Source organism: Phyllobates terribilis, unplaced genomic scaffold (genome assembly GCF_046119375.1).
Source record: "Phyllobates terribilis strain yellow unplaced genomic scaffold, ASM4611937v1 Scaffold_5__5_contigs__length_657084704, whole genome shotgun sequence".
Taxonomy (NCBI): Eukaryota; Metazoa; Chordata; class Amphibia; order Anura; family Dendrobatidae; genus Phyllobates; species Phyllobates terribilis.
Genome location: NW_027362765.1, coordinates 478,867,763 through 478,891,196, shown reverse-complemented (window position 1 = coordinate 478,891,196; position 23,434 = coordinate 478,867,763). Strand labels below are relative to the sequence as shown.

Below are 23,434 nucleotides of genomic sequence, written 5' to 3'. Positions count from 1 at the left end.
TAATTAACTCCCTGGTCTGGGTGTATAAATTCCTGCTGTGTATCAGAGGGAGGTGCCGGCGATATTCATTTACTCCTTGTGAAGGCTTTAGCAAGAGCAGTACTGCTTCCTCTCTGGTGCTTGAGGTCATATGCACATTAGTCTGGAGTCATCTAAAGTTAAGCTATTTCTCCTGTTTGTCCTCCCTTGTTGTCTTTAATGTTCAGTGGAGATTGACTAGTGCTCATCTCCTCCCTACCCTAGCCTGAATCTAATGCCAGGAAAAGACAGAGTGAGGTATGCGTGCAGTGATTGGTGAAGAGCCAATATAGGGTCGATAGTTGAGACAGGGTGACACTAGACCAGAGTAGGAGGTCTCCACGTCCCCCTTTCAATAGAGTTTGGGCTTCCTTTCCCTCTGTGTTGCACTATGTCTTTCCCACACCTTGCCTGATACTAGGGTCCTTCGAAGCATAGCAAGATCCCCAGTATGAGAAAATGGCACATGGTGCAGGAGGTCAAGGCATTTACAGCTTTGGCATTGCATTTCAGGAACTTTAAATTACACAATGTAAATCATTGCATTAATTAATATGGTGAGGTTAAGTTGACATTACTCTAGGAAGACCTAGGGTAAAGCATATACTATTAGTGCTATGAGTTACATAGGAAAACTGACAACCTGACTAGTTTTTAAGCTCTAACATTGAAACATGGCAAATTTTTAAAACAGCACCTCATGCAATCTCAGATGCAACAGATAAGCAATTGTAAAACAGGTTCACAACTCTAAAAAAAAAAAACTTTTTTCATTAAGATCTATAGAAAAAGATTCTTCAAATGTGCTTACCATTCCGGCTTTCTTCATCTATAGCAACTATAGTTGCCGGAGGACCTGACCTGGCTAGCTCACAATCTACAAGCAAAGAAAAGAAAGAAATTAATTTACTCAATTTCCTACATAATACAAATATTGTTATGGTTGATTTTAACATAGATGATATTGGAAAATCCGAGCTGAACAAAGCAATGTAATTCAATGACTGCACAAAATGGTTTTACAGAGTTTACTTGTAATGCCAAAATATCGCCTGAATGCAGAAATACCTAAAAATGCAAACAACAAGCATCTAACACATCACAACATACAACTGGTCACATGTAACACCAAAAGCCACTGATGTACTCACAGCCCTTGTACCTATTTTCAAAAAGTTTTTGTTCCTTTATATGTAAATTGAATGTTTTTGAAAACAATTACTAAGCCTCTCTCTGAAGTCTGAGGCAACAGAGTTGTGAAGTTGAAGTCCTTCAGGACTAGAAGGATATTATGGTAATTTAGGACATCAAGAGATGATTAAAAGGGAAACATTATAATTAAAGCTTCACAACAAAAACAAATATAATTGGAACTTAATTGTGATCAAAAGGATCTAATTGAAGCGAGTGAGCAGAATTTGAATAATGTTATAAGAAGAATGAATATGAATAACAGTCAAGCAATGTTTAAGACTTCCAGCTTGTGACATCTTACCCTCATATTGCCAGTCTGTAGTCATAAGCATAGTCATCAAAGGAAGCAGAGAAGAATTATGAAAGAAAAGAAATGAGAACACAGTCATTTTATAGATGTCACATGCAAACAGTAGAATATAAGGATTGGTGGACAACCATTCAGTGGGTTGTGAATTCTAGGGACGGTGGAAGTTAAGCCTCGTCATCAATTAAATTCACCTAAAGAAAGCCTGCCATTTTGAATATGGTGTATTATCTGTAGACAACATTTTATAGAGCAGCCGGAGCTTAGTCAATTGATATATAACTTTCAATGAGAATATTATAACTTGTAGTTTATTCTTTGTGGCTTAGGGTTTCAATGGGTGGTTCTAGTCAGAGATTTACAATTGCTAATCAAGTAAGTAGGACCACCCATTGGATCACTAATCATAGAAAGAGTAGAAGATCAAGTACTGCAATGGATAAAGTTTGAATATTTTCCTTCAAAACTTTATAGAAAACTGTTAAGCTCCTCCTGTTCTATTCCATCCTGGTCATAGAAAGACACATTGTACATACTTTGAAGAAATCTAGATATTGGGAACAGAGCTTACAATAAGGTGATATCCTATGTAGGGAGGGTCGGTAAGTGCTTGGTCAACGCTCACCTGGTGGAATTGTGACAGACACAACTTCTTTGTAGGCATGAGGAAAAAACAACTGCTGCTGCCCTATAGCTGGTTGATAAATCATCCAGGAAATATTGGATCCAGTTGGATGAAACAAATCAGGTGGGCTGCATTGCTGGAGTAATCCAAATGTTCAACAATTATGATGGGTTTTCTTTTTAATTATCATCATTGCTGAAGAACTGGATTACTCCAGCAGTGCAGTCCACCCAACGTGTTTTATCTGATAGCATCCATTGAATATACTATGTGACAAGTTTCTTCTCAGTTCATGATTGGAGAATATGTGGTTAAAAGCGATTATCCATGTAATAGTTTCCAGAAAAGCTGCTATTACTGTTTACTAATTATTAAAAATAGTAAAACAGTTTTTTTATGACAGATCAAAATTAATGTCTTCATTTTTTTTTTATTCTGAAAATAACAGACTGTATCTAATAAATAGCTGATTTTTTTTTTAATTATACTAGATTGTTCTAAAAGCCTTTGATTTGATTTGACTGATTGCTGCATGGTGGGTAGACAGACAAGATAGATAGATAGATAGATAGATAGATAGATAGATAGATAGATAGACAGATAGATAGATAGTTGCATTTATAAATGAATACATATATAATATTTACAGTATTAGCTTTGCCTTTGAAGTAGGGATTTTAAAATGTATAGCAGGATAAAATATTTTATTGCAATACAGGCTTTAGCTAAAGTATCTTTCAACTTCTAATTCAAACATTGCAATTGATATATAACTTACATTATTTATTAACGGAGTATCACAAATCAAAGAAACTCAAACACCTTTCATAATTTCACTTTTTCAGCTAACTAAAATCATATATCTCGAATTGAAGCATATTTCTATAGTAATTCTTAGTTTGTAGTAAATTTCTCTCTTTACATTATTTTCTAGCATCAGAATATTCAGCAGTATTGCGCAGTTTTTATATCTATATTATTCATCTGTTAACAAATAATGCATCTTGAACACTTTACCAACATGTGACATAATTGTACATTACATCAGTGTATGGAGTGGGCTAAGAAGCTAAGCCCACAACATTCCCAGAAGATGGCAAATATAATAAACAGTCAAATCAGATCTCATACTTTGCACTGAGGAGGGACAACCTCGTGAAACATGTGCCTTCAAATTGGGATTCTGGTTTGGCTTTTATCTTAAGTTATGTGGCAAAGCACCTTAAAGGGTTAATATTGACTTTTAGAATTGCTACTTCCAATAGACATCAGTAGAATCCAAGTCATCTTTTTAATTTCGCAGAGGAGCATTGCATGGCCTGTACGCAGGCTTAACCTGGAATAACAAGCATGTCACCCTCCATAAGGAGAAAAGTTACCCCTTAGACCCCAGTCAGAGGCTCCTCATACAGCCAAATTAGATCTCATACTTGGTACTGAGGAGGGGAAACTCCCAAAACACATGTCTGCAAATTGAGATTCTGGTTTGGCTTTTATCCTAAGTCATGTGGCAAGGGTCATTAAAGAGTCAATATTGACTTTTAAGATTGCTACATCCATTAGGTGGCATTAGAACTCAAGTCCTCTTTCTCTCTGATGAGACAATCAGTCACTTGCTGTAAGAGCAGCAAGCAGAGCCATCTCCTATTGCTGCTGTTTAAGAATTTAAATGTCGCTTCAATGACTGCTCATGCACTCCTGTTCATGTCAACCCACTACAATGTGATTATGGTGGGGCTGATAAGTTAGCGTGGCAGCCAGGAGCTGAATGACCCCAGGGAAACCATCTTTGTCCTACTGTGAAGCCCAGTCTATGGCACAGTTGTTTTGTAGAATATTATTATTAGAATCATTATTATTATAATTATTAAAATTATTTTAATAAATAAATAGGCAATGCAGTCCTTTTCAAAAGGGCGAGTCAGCACTGGAGCAGGAGCTGCTCCTACTTGATGCCTCTCCGCTCTAGTTGATAGAGGACTGTTCTGAGAGCCACCCCTCTCTATGATGTACATATCATACAATCTCTTTACCTTCAAAGAGACTAACATCTTAGAGAAAAGAAAACTTTTGAAAGAGGCAATCCATTGTACTTTTTACTGAAAATGACTTATTGCTGTAGCATCACTCATCAATTCATTAGAAATAGTGAGATTAAAAAAAGACCTCTTCAACTGTTAGCTAATGTACTCTGAAAAGGATTATTTTCTTCTTACTCTTGTAATTCATCTAAATATTATTGATGTTTTTCTCTTCTGAGAACAAGGAAGGATACCATCCTGAAAGAGAGAGGACAGGCATCTGATTCCCAAGGACACTGCGATGATGACATTACAGCTAAACATCAGTTGCAAAGTGTCTGTTAGATTGATTTTCATTTGAATAGCTACAATAGCATTTTGTAAATTAAATAAAATTTGAATTTAATTTTAGATATAGATAATAAATCAACAACATCCCTTGTATTATAAATAATTCTGGAGCATATTTATAGCTGATTAGGTTTAAGATTACATAAAAAAAGACAAACCAAAAATAATAATGCACGCATGAAAGATACCATATCTCTGTGTGACTTTTCCCATAAAATAACTGTAAAATACGAAAATATATCAATAAATGCTGGAGCATTTCAAACTAAATAACATTGAACAGTCAACCTTGCTTGTAAAATTGCCAACGTTGAGTATTTGGAGCAGATTTTTCTGCACCAAAATCCAGTGCCTTGGCAGGAAACACACTCTGTAAATTTTTTTACGCATTTTTGTGTGTTTTTTTTTCCCAAATTAATTTGAATGGGTAAAAAACACTGAAAAAATTGATATGTTGCAGATTTGAAAAAAAAAAAAAACGCTTTCATGGTTCAAATCTGCAAGTGAGAAATAAACAGCATGTGCATGAGAAATCAGAAATCACGTGCTACAAACATGTGAAAAAAAACACGGCAAATACGCAATGTGTGAATAAGCCCTGACACTTACAAAAGTATCAAATTATTAAATTATGATATGAAAAAAAAACACTTTATGAAATAAGATTTTATTTAATGCAAACTCCAGTTCTCAGTATGTATATTGCAAAGTGTGAACACTTTTGTTAGAGGAATTGTTCAGCAACTGATATACTTACTGTATAATGCATACCCACAAAAGTCATAAAGGTCATAATACATGCAAGTTCCATCTTCAGTACTCTGCATGGCTTCATAAAGATGAAACTCATATTTATTAGAACATGATATATTCTTATCATGAAACAAACTTTTTAAAGCATTTGAGTCATTTTACAATGGAGTAGATATAATAATTAATTATGCCCAAAACCTGTCTTTCGTGACTTACATCATATTCTTTATGTGTGGCACATGGAAAGGGGGCATGGTCTAAATGCTAGTCCATGAGCCATAATATTCTACTTTAATAAATCTGGCACACAAAAAATCTGTTTAGTTTAAGTTTGCAGTGTCTAAATATTTGACAGTATTGATAAATATCCCAATGTATTTTTAAAAATTCCATAAGTAAAATTTAGGCATCCGTTGAATCTTTTTTTCTGATTGACACTTGTAGCATGCAGTGTTTTTTCACAAAAATAAGGCTAGTTTTGCACGTTGGAAGCTAAGATCATGGCCCCACTATCAGTATTTGGTCAGTATTTTTTCTCTGGAGTGGGAACCAAAACCAGGAGTGGGTGATAAATGCAGAATTGTTGCACTTGTTTCCATTATTCCTTTTCACTGATTGTTCCTCACCTGGTTTTGGCTCCCACTGCTGAGAAAAAATACTGACCCAATACTATATTAGTATAGTATACTATAATATATGGTGAGAAACAAAGCTGCCATACATATAACATAATTGCCAGGTTTGAACAAATTTGCTCAAAAGTGTATGGGAACCTTAAAGTGGTTGTCCCACAAACAAAATTTATTTTACTTAATAAATCTGGGAATAATAATAAGTTTCACAATTGCATGTGTTAAGAAAGCTTTCTTGTGCTGAGATAATCTTATAAATGTGCCCCTGCTGTGTACTGTGTAATGGCTGTGTCTGACTGTGCTGGAACATGGTCTGATCATACCACAGCTCCTGGGCAGGGGAGGAAGCAAAAGAAACTGATTCTTTCTGTGAGGCTAAGCAGGTTTTTAAACATGCATGGAAATGTTTTACCTCACAAAAAGCAGCAGCTGTGATCCCCTTGTGTCCTTTCTGTATACTCTCTTTTGCGTCCTCCTCTGCTCAGGAGATGTGGTATATTCATGGTGCCCTTACACAGTACATAACAGGAGCACATTTATCTCTTCATAGGAACATTTACACCTGATTAAGACTCATAGAAGTTGAAACGCGTTGTGTTTTTAAAAGTTTTTTTATGGTAAATGTCGTTTGACAGCAAAATCTGTTTTTAAAACCAATACCTCTAATATGGATATATGGACTGTCTGATCTCCACATTCAAACCGAAGCGCCATCCCAAGTTCTTCTATCCTTGTAGGAACATTTTTTTAAACACTTTCAATTATGGAACTATTTTTTGTTACAGGATCTATTGATTAAAATGTACTTTGTTTGTGGGACAATCCATTTAAAGAATAAGTAACATTTTATTTTTATGTCCAGCTTGTAAAATTCTGAAACTTTGCAAGTCAATTTATTATGCCATTTGTCTTAATTTCTGGAATTACAATGCATGTAAGCCTCCAATGGAGGCCACTTACTTGTATTGATTTGCCCATAGCTATTCTCCTATTGACTTCCAGTGTCATCCCTGCATCTTGAGTGATCATTTATCTGAGTAGGCTGAAGTCCTTTACAACTTCCAGTTCACCGCCATCCTTCTTAAATGTGTCCCATTCGCACTTGTAATTAGTCAATATCTTTGTCTTCTTTATAGTGAGTAGCAGTCCCATGTCCGAGCTTGTCCTCACTTCACTAAACCTTACCTCCTCCTCACGGCCACCTCCTCCACTAAACCTCACAATTAGCAACACAATGCAGTGAAGCACATAATGTTCACCTGGCAATTGCCAAACCAAAACTCATCAATCAGACTAAAGTATTTTTTAATTCATTATACAACATATTCAAATCAAGGAATATTTCACCGGCGAAGAAAACATGGCTTGTACATAGTTTGGCTTTTTCTGTGGTAACATACAAATGTGACATCTGGACGATAAAGAAACAAGACTGAAGAAAAATCAACGCCTTTGAAATGTGGTGCTGGAGAAGGATGTTATCAATACTATGGATGGCAAGAAGTACAAATGAATCAATTTTGGAACAAATCAAGTGAGACATATCACTGGAAGCAAGGCTCACCAAGCTACAACGTTGCACACATCATACGAAGACAGAAACCACTAGAGAAAAACATCATGGTTGGAAGAATAGAAGGAATAAGGCAAGAAGGAAGAGTAGCAACCCAATGGCTTGATACTGTCAAGATACCAATGGAGAAGACCCTAGTTGACCTATCCCAGCTTGCACAAAATCGATCTTCCTGAAGATCGTCCATCCATCAAGTCGCTCAAGATCAAGCCAAAATCCATTAAAGAAAAGATAAAAAAGCAGAGGAGGTATTGTTTTCAGATATTAACCTAGTCCCCTTAATTACAGTAAAGAGAAACTTAAAGCTTTAGCATTGCAAGGGATTTTGGACAGGTATATGCATCCGATGTTCTGGGAACAATTTTAGGAACGTTCTTTTGGTTTCAGTATGATTGTGCCCCAGTGTACAAAGTAAGGTGTGGCAAAATTTTATTGACCCATACACTGAAGTCAACCCATTGAACACCTTAAGAATGAACTAAAATTGAGATTGCGAGAAAGGCCCTCTAGTAAAAATCAGTGTCTCACTCACAGATCATCTTCAGGACGTATGGGCAAGAATACCCTTTCTCACTCTGATGTGAAGGCTTCTAGGTAGACATGAGTGGATAAATTGAAGTGGAATTTATTTAATTATTTAAATTACTCACTTATATAGCACCATTGATTCAACAGCACTTTACAGACTCTATGAACACTGCCCCTATTGGGGCTCACAATCTAAATTCCCTATTAGTATGTCTTTGGAATGTGGGAGGAAACCAGAGAACCCAGAGGAAATCCACACAAATATAGGGAGAACACACAAACTCCTTGCAGATGTTGTCCTATGTGGGACTTGAACCCTGGACCCCAGCGTTGCAAGGCTGCAGTGCTAACCACTGAGCCACAGTGTTGCGCCGGAATTTAAATCTACTTGAATTTTACAAAAATCAGCATTTATCATTACACCCTGACTTTGAACGCACATGCGTAGAATGCTCTTGGGCTGCACCAGAGAGTCAGTAGTCCAGGTTCAGTTTGAGAGGCCTGGGAATTTCAGCACAAGCAGCATGTATCAGAAGATGCAACGAGGACCAGATCGGTGATGGAGAGGTGAACATTAAGGTGAGTTATGAGATTTTTTTTTATTTTTTACATCTTGCATTTTCTATGCTCTGGGGTCTCAAAAGATTCTAGGACATAATAAGGGACATTAAGTTCATGGAGAAAAATTTGCGCTCATCTAAATTTGTAGGTCTTGATCTCAACATCATCTATCTAGCTATCTGGGATTATATGAAGCGGCAGAAGAATATTATGAGACAGTGCATATCTGCTTTTTTTCTATGTGTCTATGGGTGTATGAAACATTGGACTGCATTTGGATGTCATCTGTGTGCAGTCTGATTTATGTGGACACAAACAATGGAGAAGATGGAGAAATTAAAGTCTGTGTCTTCTCCGCACCTGTGATATGATTCTCTCATTCGAGAAAATCAGATCACTGTAAACTGACACTAGGCTTAAATTCTCATTAGCGTTTGAGCTGAGTGTCATTACCGTAATCGGCTTGATTCGCTCGCGTGAGCGCGCCTTAGCTATGAGCATATTTGAAAAAAAATCATGTTACTCATTTTATTATGTCACCACTATATGAGAGTAATTGCTTTGATGAAGGAATATCATATTTCATGTATTCCATGTTTATGGTGTAACTTTACAAACTAAGAAAGTCAGTTAAGAGTCTATTGCTTCCCTGTTTATGGAATATTACCGGATTTATGCATTCTATAAAAATGAATGTGGGTTATTTTATCTGGGTTTCCAAATCCAATGAAATGAAGCATTTATAGGCAGCTATAATTAAATAAATTGCTAAACACGGCATGCGGAGAACAACAGGTATAATTATTAAAATTATTTTAAACCTTATTACTGAAACAGCAGAGACAAGAAATAAACCCTGTAAACAAATAAATGGATTGAAATAGCAATCACTGTGTAACCAAACTTATTCAAATAAATCAGATTTTCCTCTCCAAGAACAGCCATGGATCCCATTTTTTTATTATTCAAGGCACAAATAGTGTAGCAATTACTACTGCTATCCATGGATATAATTGACACCTACAGTAATTATATACTGTAGTTTCTTCATATTATTTATCCTTTGCAGATTACTTGGCAGCTGTGCTAAAATTAACATGTACCCTAAAAGGCCAAGTAGCAGCTAAATGGAATTCAGATAATTCATGGGAAATTCATGTATTCACTAAAAGCTTTGTTTTCTCAACATAATTTTATTATTTAAACAGACCTCAGAATGTAGGTCGCCAACATATATTATACTTAAAAGGGAACTGGTCATGTCAAAAAATGCTATTAACTAGCCAATATAGGGTTAATCTGCAGGTTAAAAGCGTTCTAAAGCCGTACGACCACCGCACTGAAAGTGCAACTACCGGGAGGAAATTAAGTTTATTCCTCCCGGCAGCCTCTGGCTTTCAGTCTGAGCTGTGACTGAAGCCGCACCGGCCGAGCCTCTATGACTGAAAGCCGGAGGTTGCTATGTTTAAATACTGTTTTAACATATGTTGCACTCTAATTGGAAGTGCGGCTGCAAAGACAAAATAATGTTATATATGTAGCTCTCTTATGTTGTTTTCTTCTGCATGAAAAATGCAAAATATGGCCAGAAAACAACAGCGGAAATTACACACAATTTTGGTGTGTTTGCAATTCACTAATTTTTACGCTTTTTTGATGCATTGTTGTGCTTTGTGGTGTTAATTTTATCTCAACAGGCAGAAAAACTGTAGCAAAAACACCGTATTGACATGCTGTGTTCTTTAAAAAGACACTACATGACAAAAACCTCAAAGAAAAAATGCACCAAGGGAATGAGATTATATAAACTCATTCCTTTTGCTGTTAGTTTAAAATAATGTATTTTTGCGCACACAAAAAAATGTGGACAAAACACAACATAAGTGCTGCTTGTAAATAAACCCAAAATGTGGTTAATGTTTTTTTTCCTTTTAAATCACTTTATACCCTAATTTGTATATATTCTGTTTTGTTTTGTTTTTTATAGATTTTTATTTTGCAAAAGAAAAAGTACAAATGTGCCTGCACCACCTCCACTGGGATAGAGGAAAGGAAAGAAGAAGAGAAAAAAATGCAGAAATGGTCTCAACTGATACATGTAGCCCAGATTTGTAACTTTTTCACTTTTGAAGATCAAACAATCTCTTTATATCTTTCTCACACAGAGAAACAATGAACAGTGAAATTTACCAAAAAAAGACAATTTTTCTAACACTGACGATTCTTCCTAAAAAGGAAATGGGTCATGACTCACAACCTCTTTAATGAACAAATTTAATAAATTATTCAAAATCTCTCCAAAAAGCAAGAGAGATAGTATAAAGAGATGGTCACAACTTGCACCTATGTAACCTAAAAAAATATACCTAATTAATTATATTCTTACGAATATAGGTGCAGATGATGTGACGCTTGATCCTATCGTCTGATAACATGCTGTACATCATCCACCTGATTTTCACCCGGCTCAAGTCTTCCCTCAATCGCACAGTCGATGGGTGCTTCATACAGTATATGATGTGGGAATGAGCAATGAGCTCTTCACTTCTCTTTCGCTTTGTGCCTCTATCTCTCACTGAAAGGGCAATGTCAGAATGCAGGAGAGAGTCTCCTCTGAGCGCACTGATGTTTCGCGCATTGTCGCCTTCATTTTGTCATCACACTTTTGGCTCATGCAGGTGACTGTATTATCAGTCCGAGTGCAATCTGACAAAACAATGGATCACACTCGGACCAATGTTAGTCAATGGAGTCATGCATATGTCCAATTTTATTTCTGACCGAGCGTGTGCGAGGTAAAAACACTCTTGTTTTGCATCTGTAAATTGGATAGCATTCGGTCATGCAAGTAACTGAGTTCATGGAAAAAAAATCGAACTGCACTCAGATGACATCTGAGTGGAGTCAGATTTTTAAAACTGACAGAAGGGAGAATTTTTTTTACATCTTCTCCCCATCTGAGAAAATCAGATCACACTATGATCACACTGATCAGCATCCGATCAGAGTGTGATTAGTACAATACGACCAATTTTCTTGGATGAGAAAAAATAAGGTTGTGTGACCTCAACCTTTGAGTGAGATATTCTGGCAAAGAAGCAAGAGACAAGCACTGGATAATCAGCATTCCTCTCTTGCTGCTGTACTGGAATCTCTCTCTCTTGTGCTACAAGAATGAATAACACAGTGCACTATATAGCAAAGCACTCAGTGAAGACTGCACCTCAGAGCATAACCTTGCTGCCCCTTCCTCAGACAGAACCTGTACTCCAATTACATAGATATGGAGAAACTAAAATCCAACTTTATATAAAGTTGCAAAATATTGTAATACAGTAAACAATAGTATATAATATGTTCAAGAACAATAATTAAGCAACAGGATGTCTGTCATAAAAAATATTAAAATCTCTGAAGCCACCAGTGAGGAGCATTTATCTCCATCCCTCCTCCTCTATCTTTTGCAGTAGAACATGAGCTTGCAATCTAAGTAGCCTTGAAATAGACTTAGAGAATGGACATAAGGAAGTGACAAATGCTAATTAAAATACAGGAAGTCCTTTTGAAGCCCAGGTGACTGAAAAAAGATGTCTTTTGTGAGAAATACTGAGCTTTAGAAAGGACAGGTAAATAGACAAAAGGTCTTTTCAGATAATATTAGGGACATGTGTTTGCACATAAATAACAAAGTGGAAGGGGCTTTGTCCCCAGGAAATACATCCTGATGCTTTTGTTCCTCAGAGGAAATTTTTTATATTTGCAAAAGCCAGCCCAGACGTATGATTTTGAAGTAAAAGATTGAATATTGGAGTTGGTATAAATCCTATAGTGATGGGACATACATTTTCAGCTTCAAGACAAATCAGGGAAGAAGATGCATGTTTTCTCATAACTGTAACACCTGTCTACAAGCCCCAAATTAATATTAACCAGATAACTGACAACAGCCGTGTCACGTTTGGTCTCTGGGGAATGGTAAAATTCAAAACAAAAAATATGGCGGTGATCTCAAACTTCTGTTATCACCAGGAGTAAAGTTATTGCATAATTTGGGGATTTCATAAAATCCTGAAGAACTGAGGATATCCTACAACCCAGCCCACGTGAGGTCATCACAGGAGGGTGTGGGTGTAACTCAAGTGCTTATAAAAGATCAAGGCAAAGTATGATCTGTGTTCAATGCTAAGGAAGATACATGTCAGTGTAGGTTTGATCCAGTTAACCAGACATTTTCAATCAGATTGGTTCCATCCACTAGATAAGCCATATCTGTGGTCGGTGTAGTAAGTTTCTTTTGTTTCAGCCATTTTATTTTATGTAACTGTATATGCTTAATGGTTTTGTCCCTTTTGTAAAATCTTTTGTAGATTTTTTTATTAACACTGCCTATTGTTTTGGATTAAATATAATATTTAATAGTTCTGTTCCTTTTGTTCTGTAAACTGCTCCTTGAAGCCATACACAACCTATCAGGCCTCCAGTCAGTCTGTAAAAATGACAGGTGGTGGCAGCTAATAATCTTTCTTGGGTTATCGTGGAGTTAGCAGTGACCGCACAGGGGTATATATATATATATATTCTATGCACTGGAATCAGAGAGTATATACCATATGCTCACTGTTAGTTTCCCGATAACCGGTCTCTGTTAGTGGACACAGCCTGCAGCCTCCTTCATTAATAGTCGGCCAATCATGCAATTGTTTGGACAATAGGGGGGCAGAGAGCTGTTCGCTCCAAAGATAACAGCATGGGTGGTTTAGTTATGATCCGCCTGGTTGAGAATGAATGACACCATGCAAAAAAATAGCAAGGCACTCAATGGAGACTGCACCTCAGAGTATAATCTTGATGCTTCTTCCTCAGACAGAACCTGTACTCCAATTACTTAGATACAGAGAAACAAAAATCCATCTTTATATAAAGTGCCTAAATATTGTATAATAAACTATAGTGTTGTTGTCTATAGCCATACATCCAGACAATACACCTAGTACATAAAATAGCCTATACAGAAAAAAGGTATAGAATCATAGGATATAGAATATTACATTTTATTTATTACATCATAATAGAATCTAATTAAAAAGGTTAAAAACACTACATAGAGTGTACAAAGGACAGTGACAATCCATGGCAAGAGGAAATGGAATGGCAGTACAGGTTATATAATGTCCAATATATCAACACATTCTCTGTTAAACATATGAAAAAAAAGTACTGGACTTCTAGAAGTCCGTTGCAAAGTTTGGAATTCCGGGTGTAGTCGATTGCAGAGAGTGAAAGAGAAAGAATATTTTTTTACAGATCCAAAGTTTGGGTCTCCTTTGTTTTCAAAGAGGTTCGGGTTCTGATTCTATTCAGGTACCAGAACCAGAATTTCAATGGGTCCGCTCATCCCTAACTGTCAGATCTAGTATATGCAATAGCGGTAAGAATCATAGACATATGCGGAGAAGTGTAGAAAAGAGGGGTTTTAGAATGTGCAGTTACCTGTATCAATTTCCTCCTGCTGGAATGGCGCTTGATTCTGACTGCTTTTACATATACTAGATCTGACAATACCTATTGTGACACAGTGTGCTCAGATATACAGTACAGACCAAAAGTTTGGACACACCTTCTCATTTAAAGATTTTTCTGTATTTTCATGATTTTGAAAATTGTACATTCACAATGAAGGTATCAAAACTATGAATTAACACATGTGGAATTATATACTTAACAAAAAAGTGTGAAATAACTGAAAATATGTCTTATATTCTAGGTTCTTCAAAGTAGCCACCTTTTGCTTTGATGACTGCTTTGCACACTCTTGGCATTCTCTTGATGAGCTTCAAGAGTTAATCACCAGAAATGGTCTTCCAACAATCTTGAAGGAGTTCCCAGAGATGCTTAGTACTTGTTGGCCATTTTGCCTTCACTTTGCGGTCCAGCTCACCCCAAACCATGTCGATTGGTTCAGGTCTGGTGACTGTGGAGGCCAGGCCATCTGGCGTAGCACCCCATCACTCTCCCTCTTGGTCAAATAGCCCTTACACAGCCGGGAGGTGTGTTTGGGGTATTGTCCTGTTGAAAAATAAATGATGGTCCAACTAAATGCAAACCGGATGGAATAGCTTGCCGCTGCAATATGCTGTGGTAGCCATGATGGATCAGTATGCCTTCAATTTTGAATAAATCCCCAACAGTTTCACCAGCAAAGCACCCCCACACCATCACACCTCCTCCTCCATGCTTCACGGTGGGAACCAGGCACGTGGAGTCCATCCGTTCACCTTTTCTGCGTCGCACAAAGACACGGTGGTTGGAACCAAAGATCTCAAATTTGGACTTATTAGACCAAAACACAAATTTCCACTGGTCTAATGTCCATTCCTTGTGTTCTTTAGCCCAAACAAGTCTCTTCTGCTTGTTGCCTGTCTTTAGCAGTGGTTTCCTAGCAGCTATTTTACCATGAAGGCCTGCTGCACAAAATCTCCTCTTAACAGTTGTTGTAGAGATGTGTCTGCTGCTAGTTAACCTGCGATTTCTCAGGTTGGTGACTCGGATAAACTTATCCTCAGAAGCAGAGGTGACTCTTGGTCTTCCTTTCCTGGGGTGGTCCTCATGTGAGCCAGTTTCTTTGTAGTGCTTGATGGTTTTTGCAACTGCACTTGGGGACACTTTCAAAGTTTGCCCAATTTTTCGGACTGACTGACCTGCATTTCTTAAAGTAATGATGGCCACTCGTTTTTGTTTACTTAGCTGCTTTTTTCTTGCCATAATACAAATTCTAACAGTCTATTCAGTAGGACTATCAGCTGTGTATCCACCAGGCTTCTGCACAACACAACTGATGGTCCCAAACCCCTTTATAAGGCAAGAAATCCCACTTACTAAACCTGACAGGGCACACCTGTGAAGTGAAAACCATTTCCGGTGACTACCTCTTGAAGCTCATCCATAGAATGCCAAGAGTGTGCAAAGCAGTCATCAAAGCAAAAGGTGGCTACTTTGAAGAACCTAGAATATAAGACATATTTTCAGTTGTTTCACACTTTTTTGTTAAGTATATAATTCCACATGTGTTAATTCATAGTTTTGATGCCTTCAGTGTGAATGTACAATTTTCAAAGTCATGAAAATACGGAAAAATCTTTAAATTAGAAGGCGTGTCCAAACTTTTGGTCTGTACTGTACCTATGTATATATACTTTTTTCATATGGTTGACAGAGAATGTGTTGATATATTGGACATGGTTTGACCTTTAGTGCCATTTCCTCTTGCTACGAACTGTCGCTGTCCTCTGTACAGTCTGTGTTGTGTTTTTAATCTTTTTAATTATGTTCTATTATGATGTAATGAATACAGTTTAATATTATATATCCTATGATTCTATACCTTTTCTGTAAATAGGTTATTTTACAAAGATATGGAGTATGGATGTTGCGCAAAGCTGGAGAAAATTAGGGGTTTGGAGACCATGTTAGTTACCTTTTTGAACAGAAAAGAAGCCAAACAAACAAATGAAGGGAAATACAAACTTTTGTAATAATCCATGCAGAACAGAAGAATTATAAAAAAGAACGTTTAGTTACTTTATAAATATCTCAGAATTCCCTAAGAGGATTTTTTTTGCATAGAATTTATTAAACCAGACAAGCCCTTTAAAAACTTTGTAATTTGCGTTCTGTAATACAAGGCAACAATTTGTAAGATTTGCCTGACATTTTGATGACATAATACCAGGTAGACATGTCTGAAGAGTGAACAGAGCAATGAATATCTATCAATTATTAACCATGTGTGGTTTACATTTCTTCAGTATTTTTTTCAATGTATTATTGAGCTTTGGAAAACCTCTATCATGTTACAGCTCCTACACTTCTGTGCTGTCAAAACATGCATAATTTATGCTCAATGTGTAGTTACCAGAGCTTCAACAAGTTGGTCCTTACATCACCTGTATGTTGGATAAATGTATTTATAGGAGTTTGCATTGTTTCCATAGTGCTGTGCTAGTCTGCCATTCGGTAAAATGATATGATCCTCTCTAATTCCATATCAATGACTGTTGCTAAATCACCTTTTCTTCAAACAATAAAGTCCTTGTGTCAATTTTTCTCCAGATATCTTAAACAAATGTGGTACACTGAAACATTAATGTTGTTCAATTCATTATACAAGTTAAATGCCCAGAATTGCATTCTACAGTGGGAAGATAAGTATATTATTTAGTAAAATATTATCTCTCAAATTAATATAGATGTGCATCAAACATTTGTGCGATTTATTAATGTATATAAAGACCAGCCAATAGGTGGAAAAATGGAAACTAGCCTAGCATGCCTGCCTTGTGCACCACTTCAACAAATTCAGAGCATTTTGTGAAATTTTTACCAGATCTTAAATGTGTATCTTATGAAACTATTCATGATCTGCCAATTAATGTAATCAATTCCTAATGACAGTCCTTAAAGTCATTGAAATGCAATTAAATATGAATTTACTTTGCTAGACAGAGATGGGCAGATTTATTTGCAGAACTCTGTTCCATCAGCCAGGTCAGTAGTCTCTGGCTGCTGGAGAGAAATTTGCAAATCTCTTACCTTCTTGGATCCTCAGCTTTTGATTAGCGAGAGTTGGCATGATGTCATCATTGCACCATGACGTACAGATGATGTTATCATTGCACCATGATGCACAGATGATGTCATCATTTCACAATGACACACAGATGATATCATCATTGCATCATGACCCACAGATGATGTCATCATTGCACCATGATGCACAGATGATGTCATCATTGCACCATGATGCACAGATGATGACATCATTGCACAATGACACACAGATGATATAATCATTGCATCATGACCCACAGATGATGTCATCATTGCACCATGATGCACAGATGATGTCATCATTGCACAATGACACACAGATGATATCATCATTGCATCATGACCCACAGATGATGTCATCATTGCACCATGATGCACAGATGATGTCATCATTGCACCATGACACACAAATGATGTCATCATTGCACCATGACACATAGATGATGTCATCATTGCACCATGATGCACAGATGATGTCATCATTGCACAATGACCCACAGATGATGTCATCATTACATCATGACCCACAGATGATGTTATCATTGCACAATGACACACAGATGATGTCATCATTGCACCATGACCCACAGATGATGTCATCATTGCACGATGACGTACAGATGATGTCATCATTACATCATGACCCACAGATGATGTCATCATTGAACCATGACACACAGATGATGTCATCATTGCACCATGACACACAGATGATGTCATCATTACATCATGACCCACAGATGATGTCATCATTGCACAATGACACACAGATGATGTCATCATTGCACCATGATGTACAGATGATGTCATCATTGCACCATGATGCACAGATGATGTCATCATTGTACCATGATGCACAGATGATGTCATCATTGCACCATGACACACAGATGATGTCATCTTTGCATCATGACCCACAGATGATGTCTTGACAGTCTGTCTAATCAAAAGCCTTTCTAGGGATCCTGAAAAGTAAGAGATTCGTGATCCTCCTTTCCAGAGGCAAGAGACACCTGGCCGATGGACCGGAATCCCGCAAATCGATCTGCCCATCTTTACTGTTAGATACTAAAGTTTCAATTGTTATGGTACCCCTTTGTGTCCTTTTGATTTCCTGTCAGAACCTAATAAAAACCTGATGTGTAAAATGTTGGTGACAAAAAGCCATTTCTTATTGAACGATCTGCATAATAGCAAAAATCACTCCTTAACCCATATGCAAGAGAATCCAGGCAAAGGAACCTTCAGCACTGGATGAATTGGGTGAAAATTGTGAGAGAGAGTCAATCAAACAACAATTTCTGAGATAGAACAAGGAGAAATAAGTATACTTAAAGAAAACCTACACACACTACCTAGAAAAACTATAGAAAACAACATGCAAAACGTGTGCAATATCTGCTTTCATGGGTAAGCACAACACTTTACCCTAACATTATTATACAACCTTTGAATGCTGGCGTATGCTTGTTATAGCAAGTCAGCTTTGTAGTTTTAGAAAGAATATACGAGATAGTGACAAGTGCATCTACTGACCTTATTACTTATCTCACTTGAGTTTGATTATGCTGCAAAATTGCTATGATTTTGTCTTTTTTCTTTCCTAGAATTCATCTCTGATTAATCTGACTACATGTTCAAATGACATTTCAATAACATATTATTTTTTTATCTATTTATTTTGTAGTCTATAGTTATTCCAATTCCAATTTTTGTAGGTAATGTATAGTACCGGAGTTCTCCACTCTTACTATTTTTTATTACTGATATTAGGAGCTGTATTTTTTTTAAAAAAGCCCTCCCATTAATTTTTTTTCTTCTCTAAATTTGTGTATATGTGTACATAGTGTATTGTGTATACATTAATATACTCCCTTACCGCTCTGTTCTCTAGCATCCATCACTGTTCCGGCTCACTTTATGCTCTATGCGTCAGCCAGAAGTCTACTTTACAAATAAAAAGCCAATGGAGCCTTGTTTTGACGCTCCACAGGTTTATGTTATAAAAGCTACTTCTAGGTCACACAGAGCGCAGTGTGACATGGAGAATCTTCAGAGAGGAGACATCACTCAGAAGAGGACCGCAGGATACTGGCGACTATATCGTTAAGTGAATATATTAATGCACACACAATATACTATATACACATATACACAGACTTAGTAAAAAAAGATCTTCATGGTGGTGGTTGTAATATTTAAACATAGGAACTTTTTTTTTAAATGGCTCCAATTAAAAACTTGCTTTGTGTGATCCAACAGAGTAAATTTATATTGATTTAAGTGTTTTAAATCAATCACTATACTGTGTAAAACTGTAATGTAATCGCTTACACTGTATGTTCTGCAGGGCTAGTATCTGTCACTATGTTGTCACTGTATGGGGATAATATCAGCCTTTTTTATAGTGTGGAGTTTTTTTTTTTTTCAATTTACTATCAGTTTGGAGCAATTAAGTCATTATGTAGTGGTAGGTGTAAAGTAGTATTATTAGTAATATTGGTCTTTGTACATTGTGTTGTTCTGTAGAGGTATGGTAACATTTTGCATTCACTATGTAGGTAGTGGTAAAGGTAGTATTAATCATGCTTCGGATTCATTTGGGCCTTGGATAGTGGTAATTTTTATAAAATTGGTGTTTTGTAAAGTGTGTCTTAGTTTGCAGGTAACATATGATTTAGGAAAAGTAGAAACAGTGGTACACGATAACGATATATAGAACATGCCACTTTCCTGTGAAGCGATTACCCTTTTTTACAGGGACTACGCCCCTTGTCAAACAAGGTGAAGAAAGTGTCTACAACTCATTATAAATGTGATGCAAGTCATTAAAGTATTTTTTTGTGCTAATTTGCCAAAATTCTGGTGCATTCAGCTTTATAAAATTTCCCAAATGTGTGCCAAGTTTATTCAGTTATTTTATTAATTTTGCAACTCTTTAATAGCTTTCAAAAGTGTTGAGAGAAAGAAGCTGTTTATAAAATGCTCAAATCTATTAAAGGTACATGGTAATATTTGATGTAAATTATTTGTGCACATGTACACTTGGCATGATATGGCATAAGAGAAATAAATGTAAACAACATGTCAAACATTTTTTCTACATGCAAGATGTTTGATTAATTTGGTGGTATTATGTACTTCAAACATGAGACTTACTGTTTCATTTCAAGCATCCAGAGATCAGTAACGTATACCATCTCACTATGGCTACTGTCTGGCTCATATAAAAAAAGAACTATTTAAATACACTATAAACAGTGGATATAAAAAGTCTACACGCCGCTGTTGAAATGCCAGTTCTTTGTCATGTGCAAAAAAATACACAAAATACAATCCTTTCAGAACTTTTTCTACTTTTAATGTCACCCATAATCTGTACAAGTCCATTGTGAAACAAACTGAAAACACTGTGCGGAGAAAATGAAAATAACAAAACTAAAATAATGTGGTTGCATAAGTGTGAACACCCTTATACACTCATGTTAAATAATAGTATATACGTAGCTGGCATCATTTAAAGTGATTCTGTTTAACCCCATATAAAGCTCAGCTTTTCTAGGAGGATTTTCCTTACATTTTACAGCAAAAGCCATGGACCATAAACTGTTTCTAACACAGCAAAGAAATCTCATTGTTGAAAGTTATCAGTCAGGAAGAGGGTATAAAAAAATTCCAAGGCATTAGATATACCATGGAACATTGTGTAGATTGTCATCAATAAGTGGCTTTAACAGGGATGTCTTGATAAAAAGACAAGAAGAAAATTGGCCCCGGAGGTTGTCAAGAGGCACACAGCAACAATAAAGGAGTTGCAGGTATTTCTGGTAAATATGAATTGTGTACTGCAAGTGAAAATAATCTCCTGCATTGTTCATATGTCTGGCTGGTGGGGTTGAATGGCAAGACAGAGGTCTATTCTTACAAAGAAAAGCATCCAAAGCCAGCAGTGTTTTGCCAAAACAATTACGTCTATCAATCACATGTGGGAAAACATGTTTTGGTCTGATGAGACCAAGGTTGAACTTTTTGATGAGAGTTCCAAAAAGTATGTTTGGTACAAAGCTAACACTGTGCATTTACAAAAGAACACCATACCAGCAGTGAAGCATGGTGGAGGCAGCTTTAAGTATTAGGGCTATTTTTTTGCAAATGGAACTGGGGCTTTATTCATGGTTTAAGAAATTATGAACAGTTCTAAATAACAGTCCATTTTTCAACAAAACCTTCAGGCATCTGGAAAAAAAAGCTGAAGTTGAAGCATGACAGAAATTTTAACTATACCTGCAAATAAGTAAAAGAATGGCTTCACTAGCAAAACATCACAGTTTTCAGTTTTGCAAAGGTCTAGTCAGAGCACAGACATGCATCCAATTGAAAATCTGTGGGCTGAGGTGAAAAGGGCACTGTACACAGGAGATACCCTCTCAATCTGACAGATTTGGGGTGCTACTGTAAGAATTTCTAATTCTAAATTTACCATGCTGATAGACTCCTACCTAAAAGGAGTAAATTCTTTCATAAGTTCAAAGGCTGCTTCTTAAATTATTAGTTTAAGTTTCAGTTTATTTTTCAATTGAATTGAACAGATTAAAGGTGACATTACAGGTGGAAAAAAGTCTGAAATGATTCTTATTGGTATGATTTGTTTATATACCAAAAAACTATTATTTTAACAGGGGTGTGCAGACTTTTTATATCCACTGTAAATGCAAATGCACCATTACAAGAAAGAGGTATGCTAATTTAAAATACTTTTTAAATTGCATGATTTTTACAATATTGATGGAAATAACCTTTTGTTAAATAGAAGTAAAAAGCAGAAAAAAAAATAAAAGCAGAATGTAACATACTTTATTATTTGCAACAATGACCAACAATAGTACCATGCAACTATTAATATATTATATTTTCATCATATTCAACCACTTTGTCACTATCATAAAAAGGTGTTAGCCAAAGAAACAGCCTCAGTGCAATGGTTCAAGTTGGTCATTTGAATATTAACAAAGAAAATCATACATTGTTCCAATAAAATACACAACCAGCACTTGCAAATCCAAGGTCACTGCATTTGTTTCTTTTGTAGCAATATTATTGTTAATAAAATGTATTCATAAAAGCACTTGACTACATCATTCTAATACTAAAAGAAGTACAGTGAGAAATTAACCCTACATTGACTTTTTAACATGGACATGACAGCATTCAGACATCAGTGATTTCTCACAACTGCAAACACAGTCCGATTGTCATCAGTGCTTTTCATCCGAGTTTCAACAAAGTTGGGTCATTGTGTCAGTTTTTACCATCACCGTTTCATCAGTGATTTTCACTTATGGATAAATAAATTAAAAAAGTTATATTTTAATTGCATTGCTAGCCACGGATAACACACAAATTGCACATGAATGGCATCCTTGTGCTCTCAATGAATTCCACAGAGGCAAGAGGCAATAAGAGCCAAGAAAGCTTATTTAAAATAATATATACAGTTAGGTCCATATATATTTGGACAGAGACAACATTTTTCCAATTTTGGTTCTAGACAATACCACAATGAATTTTAAACAAAACAATTCATATGCAGTTGAAGTTCAGACTTTCAGCTTTCATTTGAGGGTATCCACATTAAAATTGGATGAAGGGTTTAGGAGTTTTAGCTCCTTAACATGTGCCACCAAGTTTCTAAAGGGACCAAAAGTAATTGGACAGATTAAATAATTGTAAATAAAATGTTCATTTCTAGTACTTGGTTGAAAACCCTTTGTGGCAATGACTGCCTAAAGTCTTGAACTGATGAACATCACCAGACGATGTGTTTCCTCCTTTTTGATGCTCTGCCAGGCCTTCACTGCGGTGGTTTTCAGTTGCTGTTTGTTTGTGGGCCTTTCTGTCTATAGTTTAGTCTTTAACAAGTGAAATGCATGCTCAATTGGGTTGAGATCAGTTGACTGACTTGGCCATTCAAGAATATTCCACTTCTTTGCTTTAATAAACTCCTGGGTTGCTTTGGCTTTATGTTTTGAGTCATTATCCATCTGTAGTATGAAATGACGACCAATCAGTTTGGCTGCATTTGGCTGGATCTGAGCACACAGTATGGCTCTGAATACATCAGAATTCATTCGGCTGCTTCTGTCCTGTGTCACATCATCAATAAACACCACTGGCAGCCATGCATGCCCAAGCCATCACACTGCCTCCGCCAAGTTTTACAGATGATGTGGTATACTTTGGATCATGAGCTGTACCACGCCTTCG

The 23,434-nt window shown here is 36.4% G+C and overlaps 1 protein-coding gene across 1 annotated transcript in view; it reads right to left on the bottom strand.

Annotated features, from left to right (window-relative positions):
• PCDH15 (protocadherin related 15) overlaps window positions 1-23,434 on the bottom strand; it is a 2,836,044-nt gene that overhangs the window by 2,325,055 nt on the left and 487,555 nt on the right. Inside the window, exon 3 of the mRNA XM_073685487.1 lies at window positions 830-895. Within this exon, the coding sequence (XP_073541588.1) occupies window positions 830-895 (66 nt within the window). The remainder of the gene's footprint in view (window positions 1-829; window positions 896-23,434) is intronic.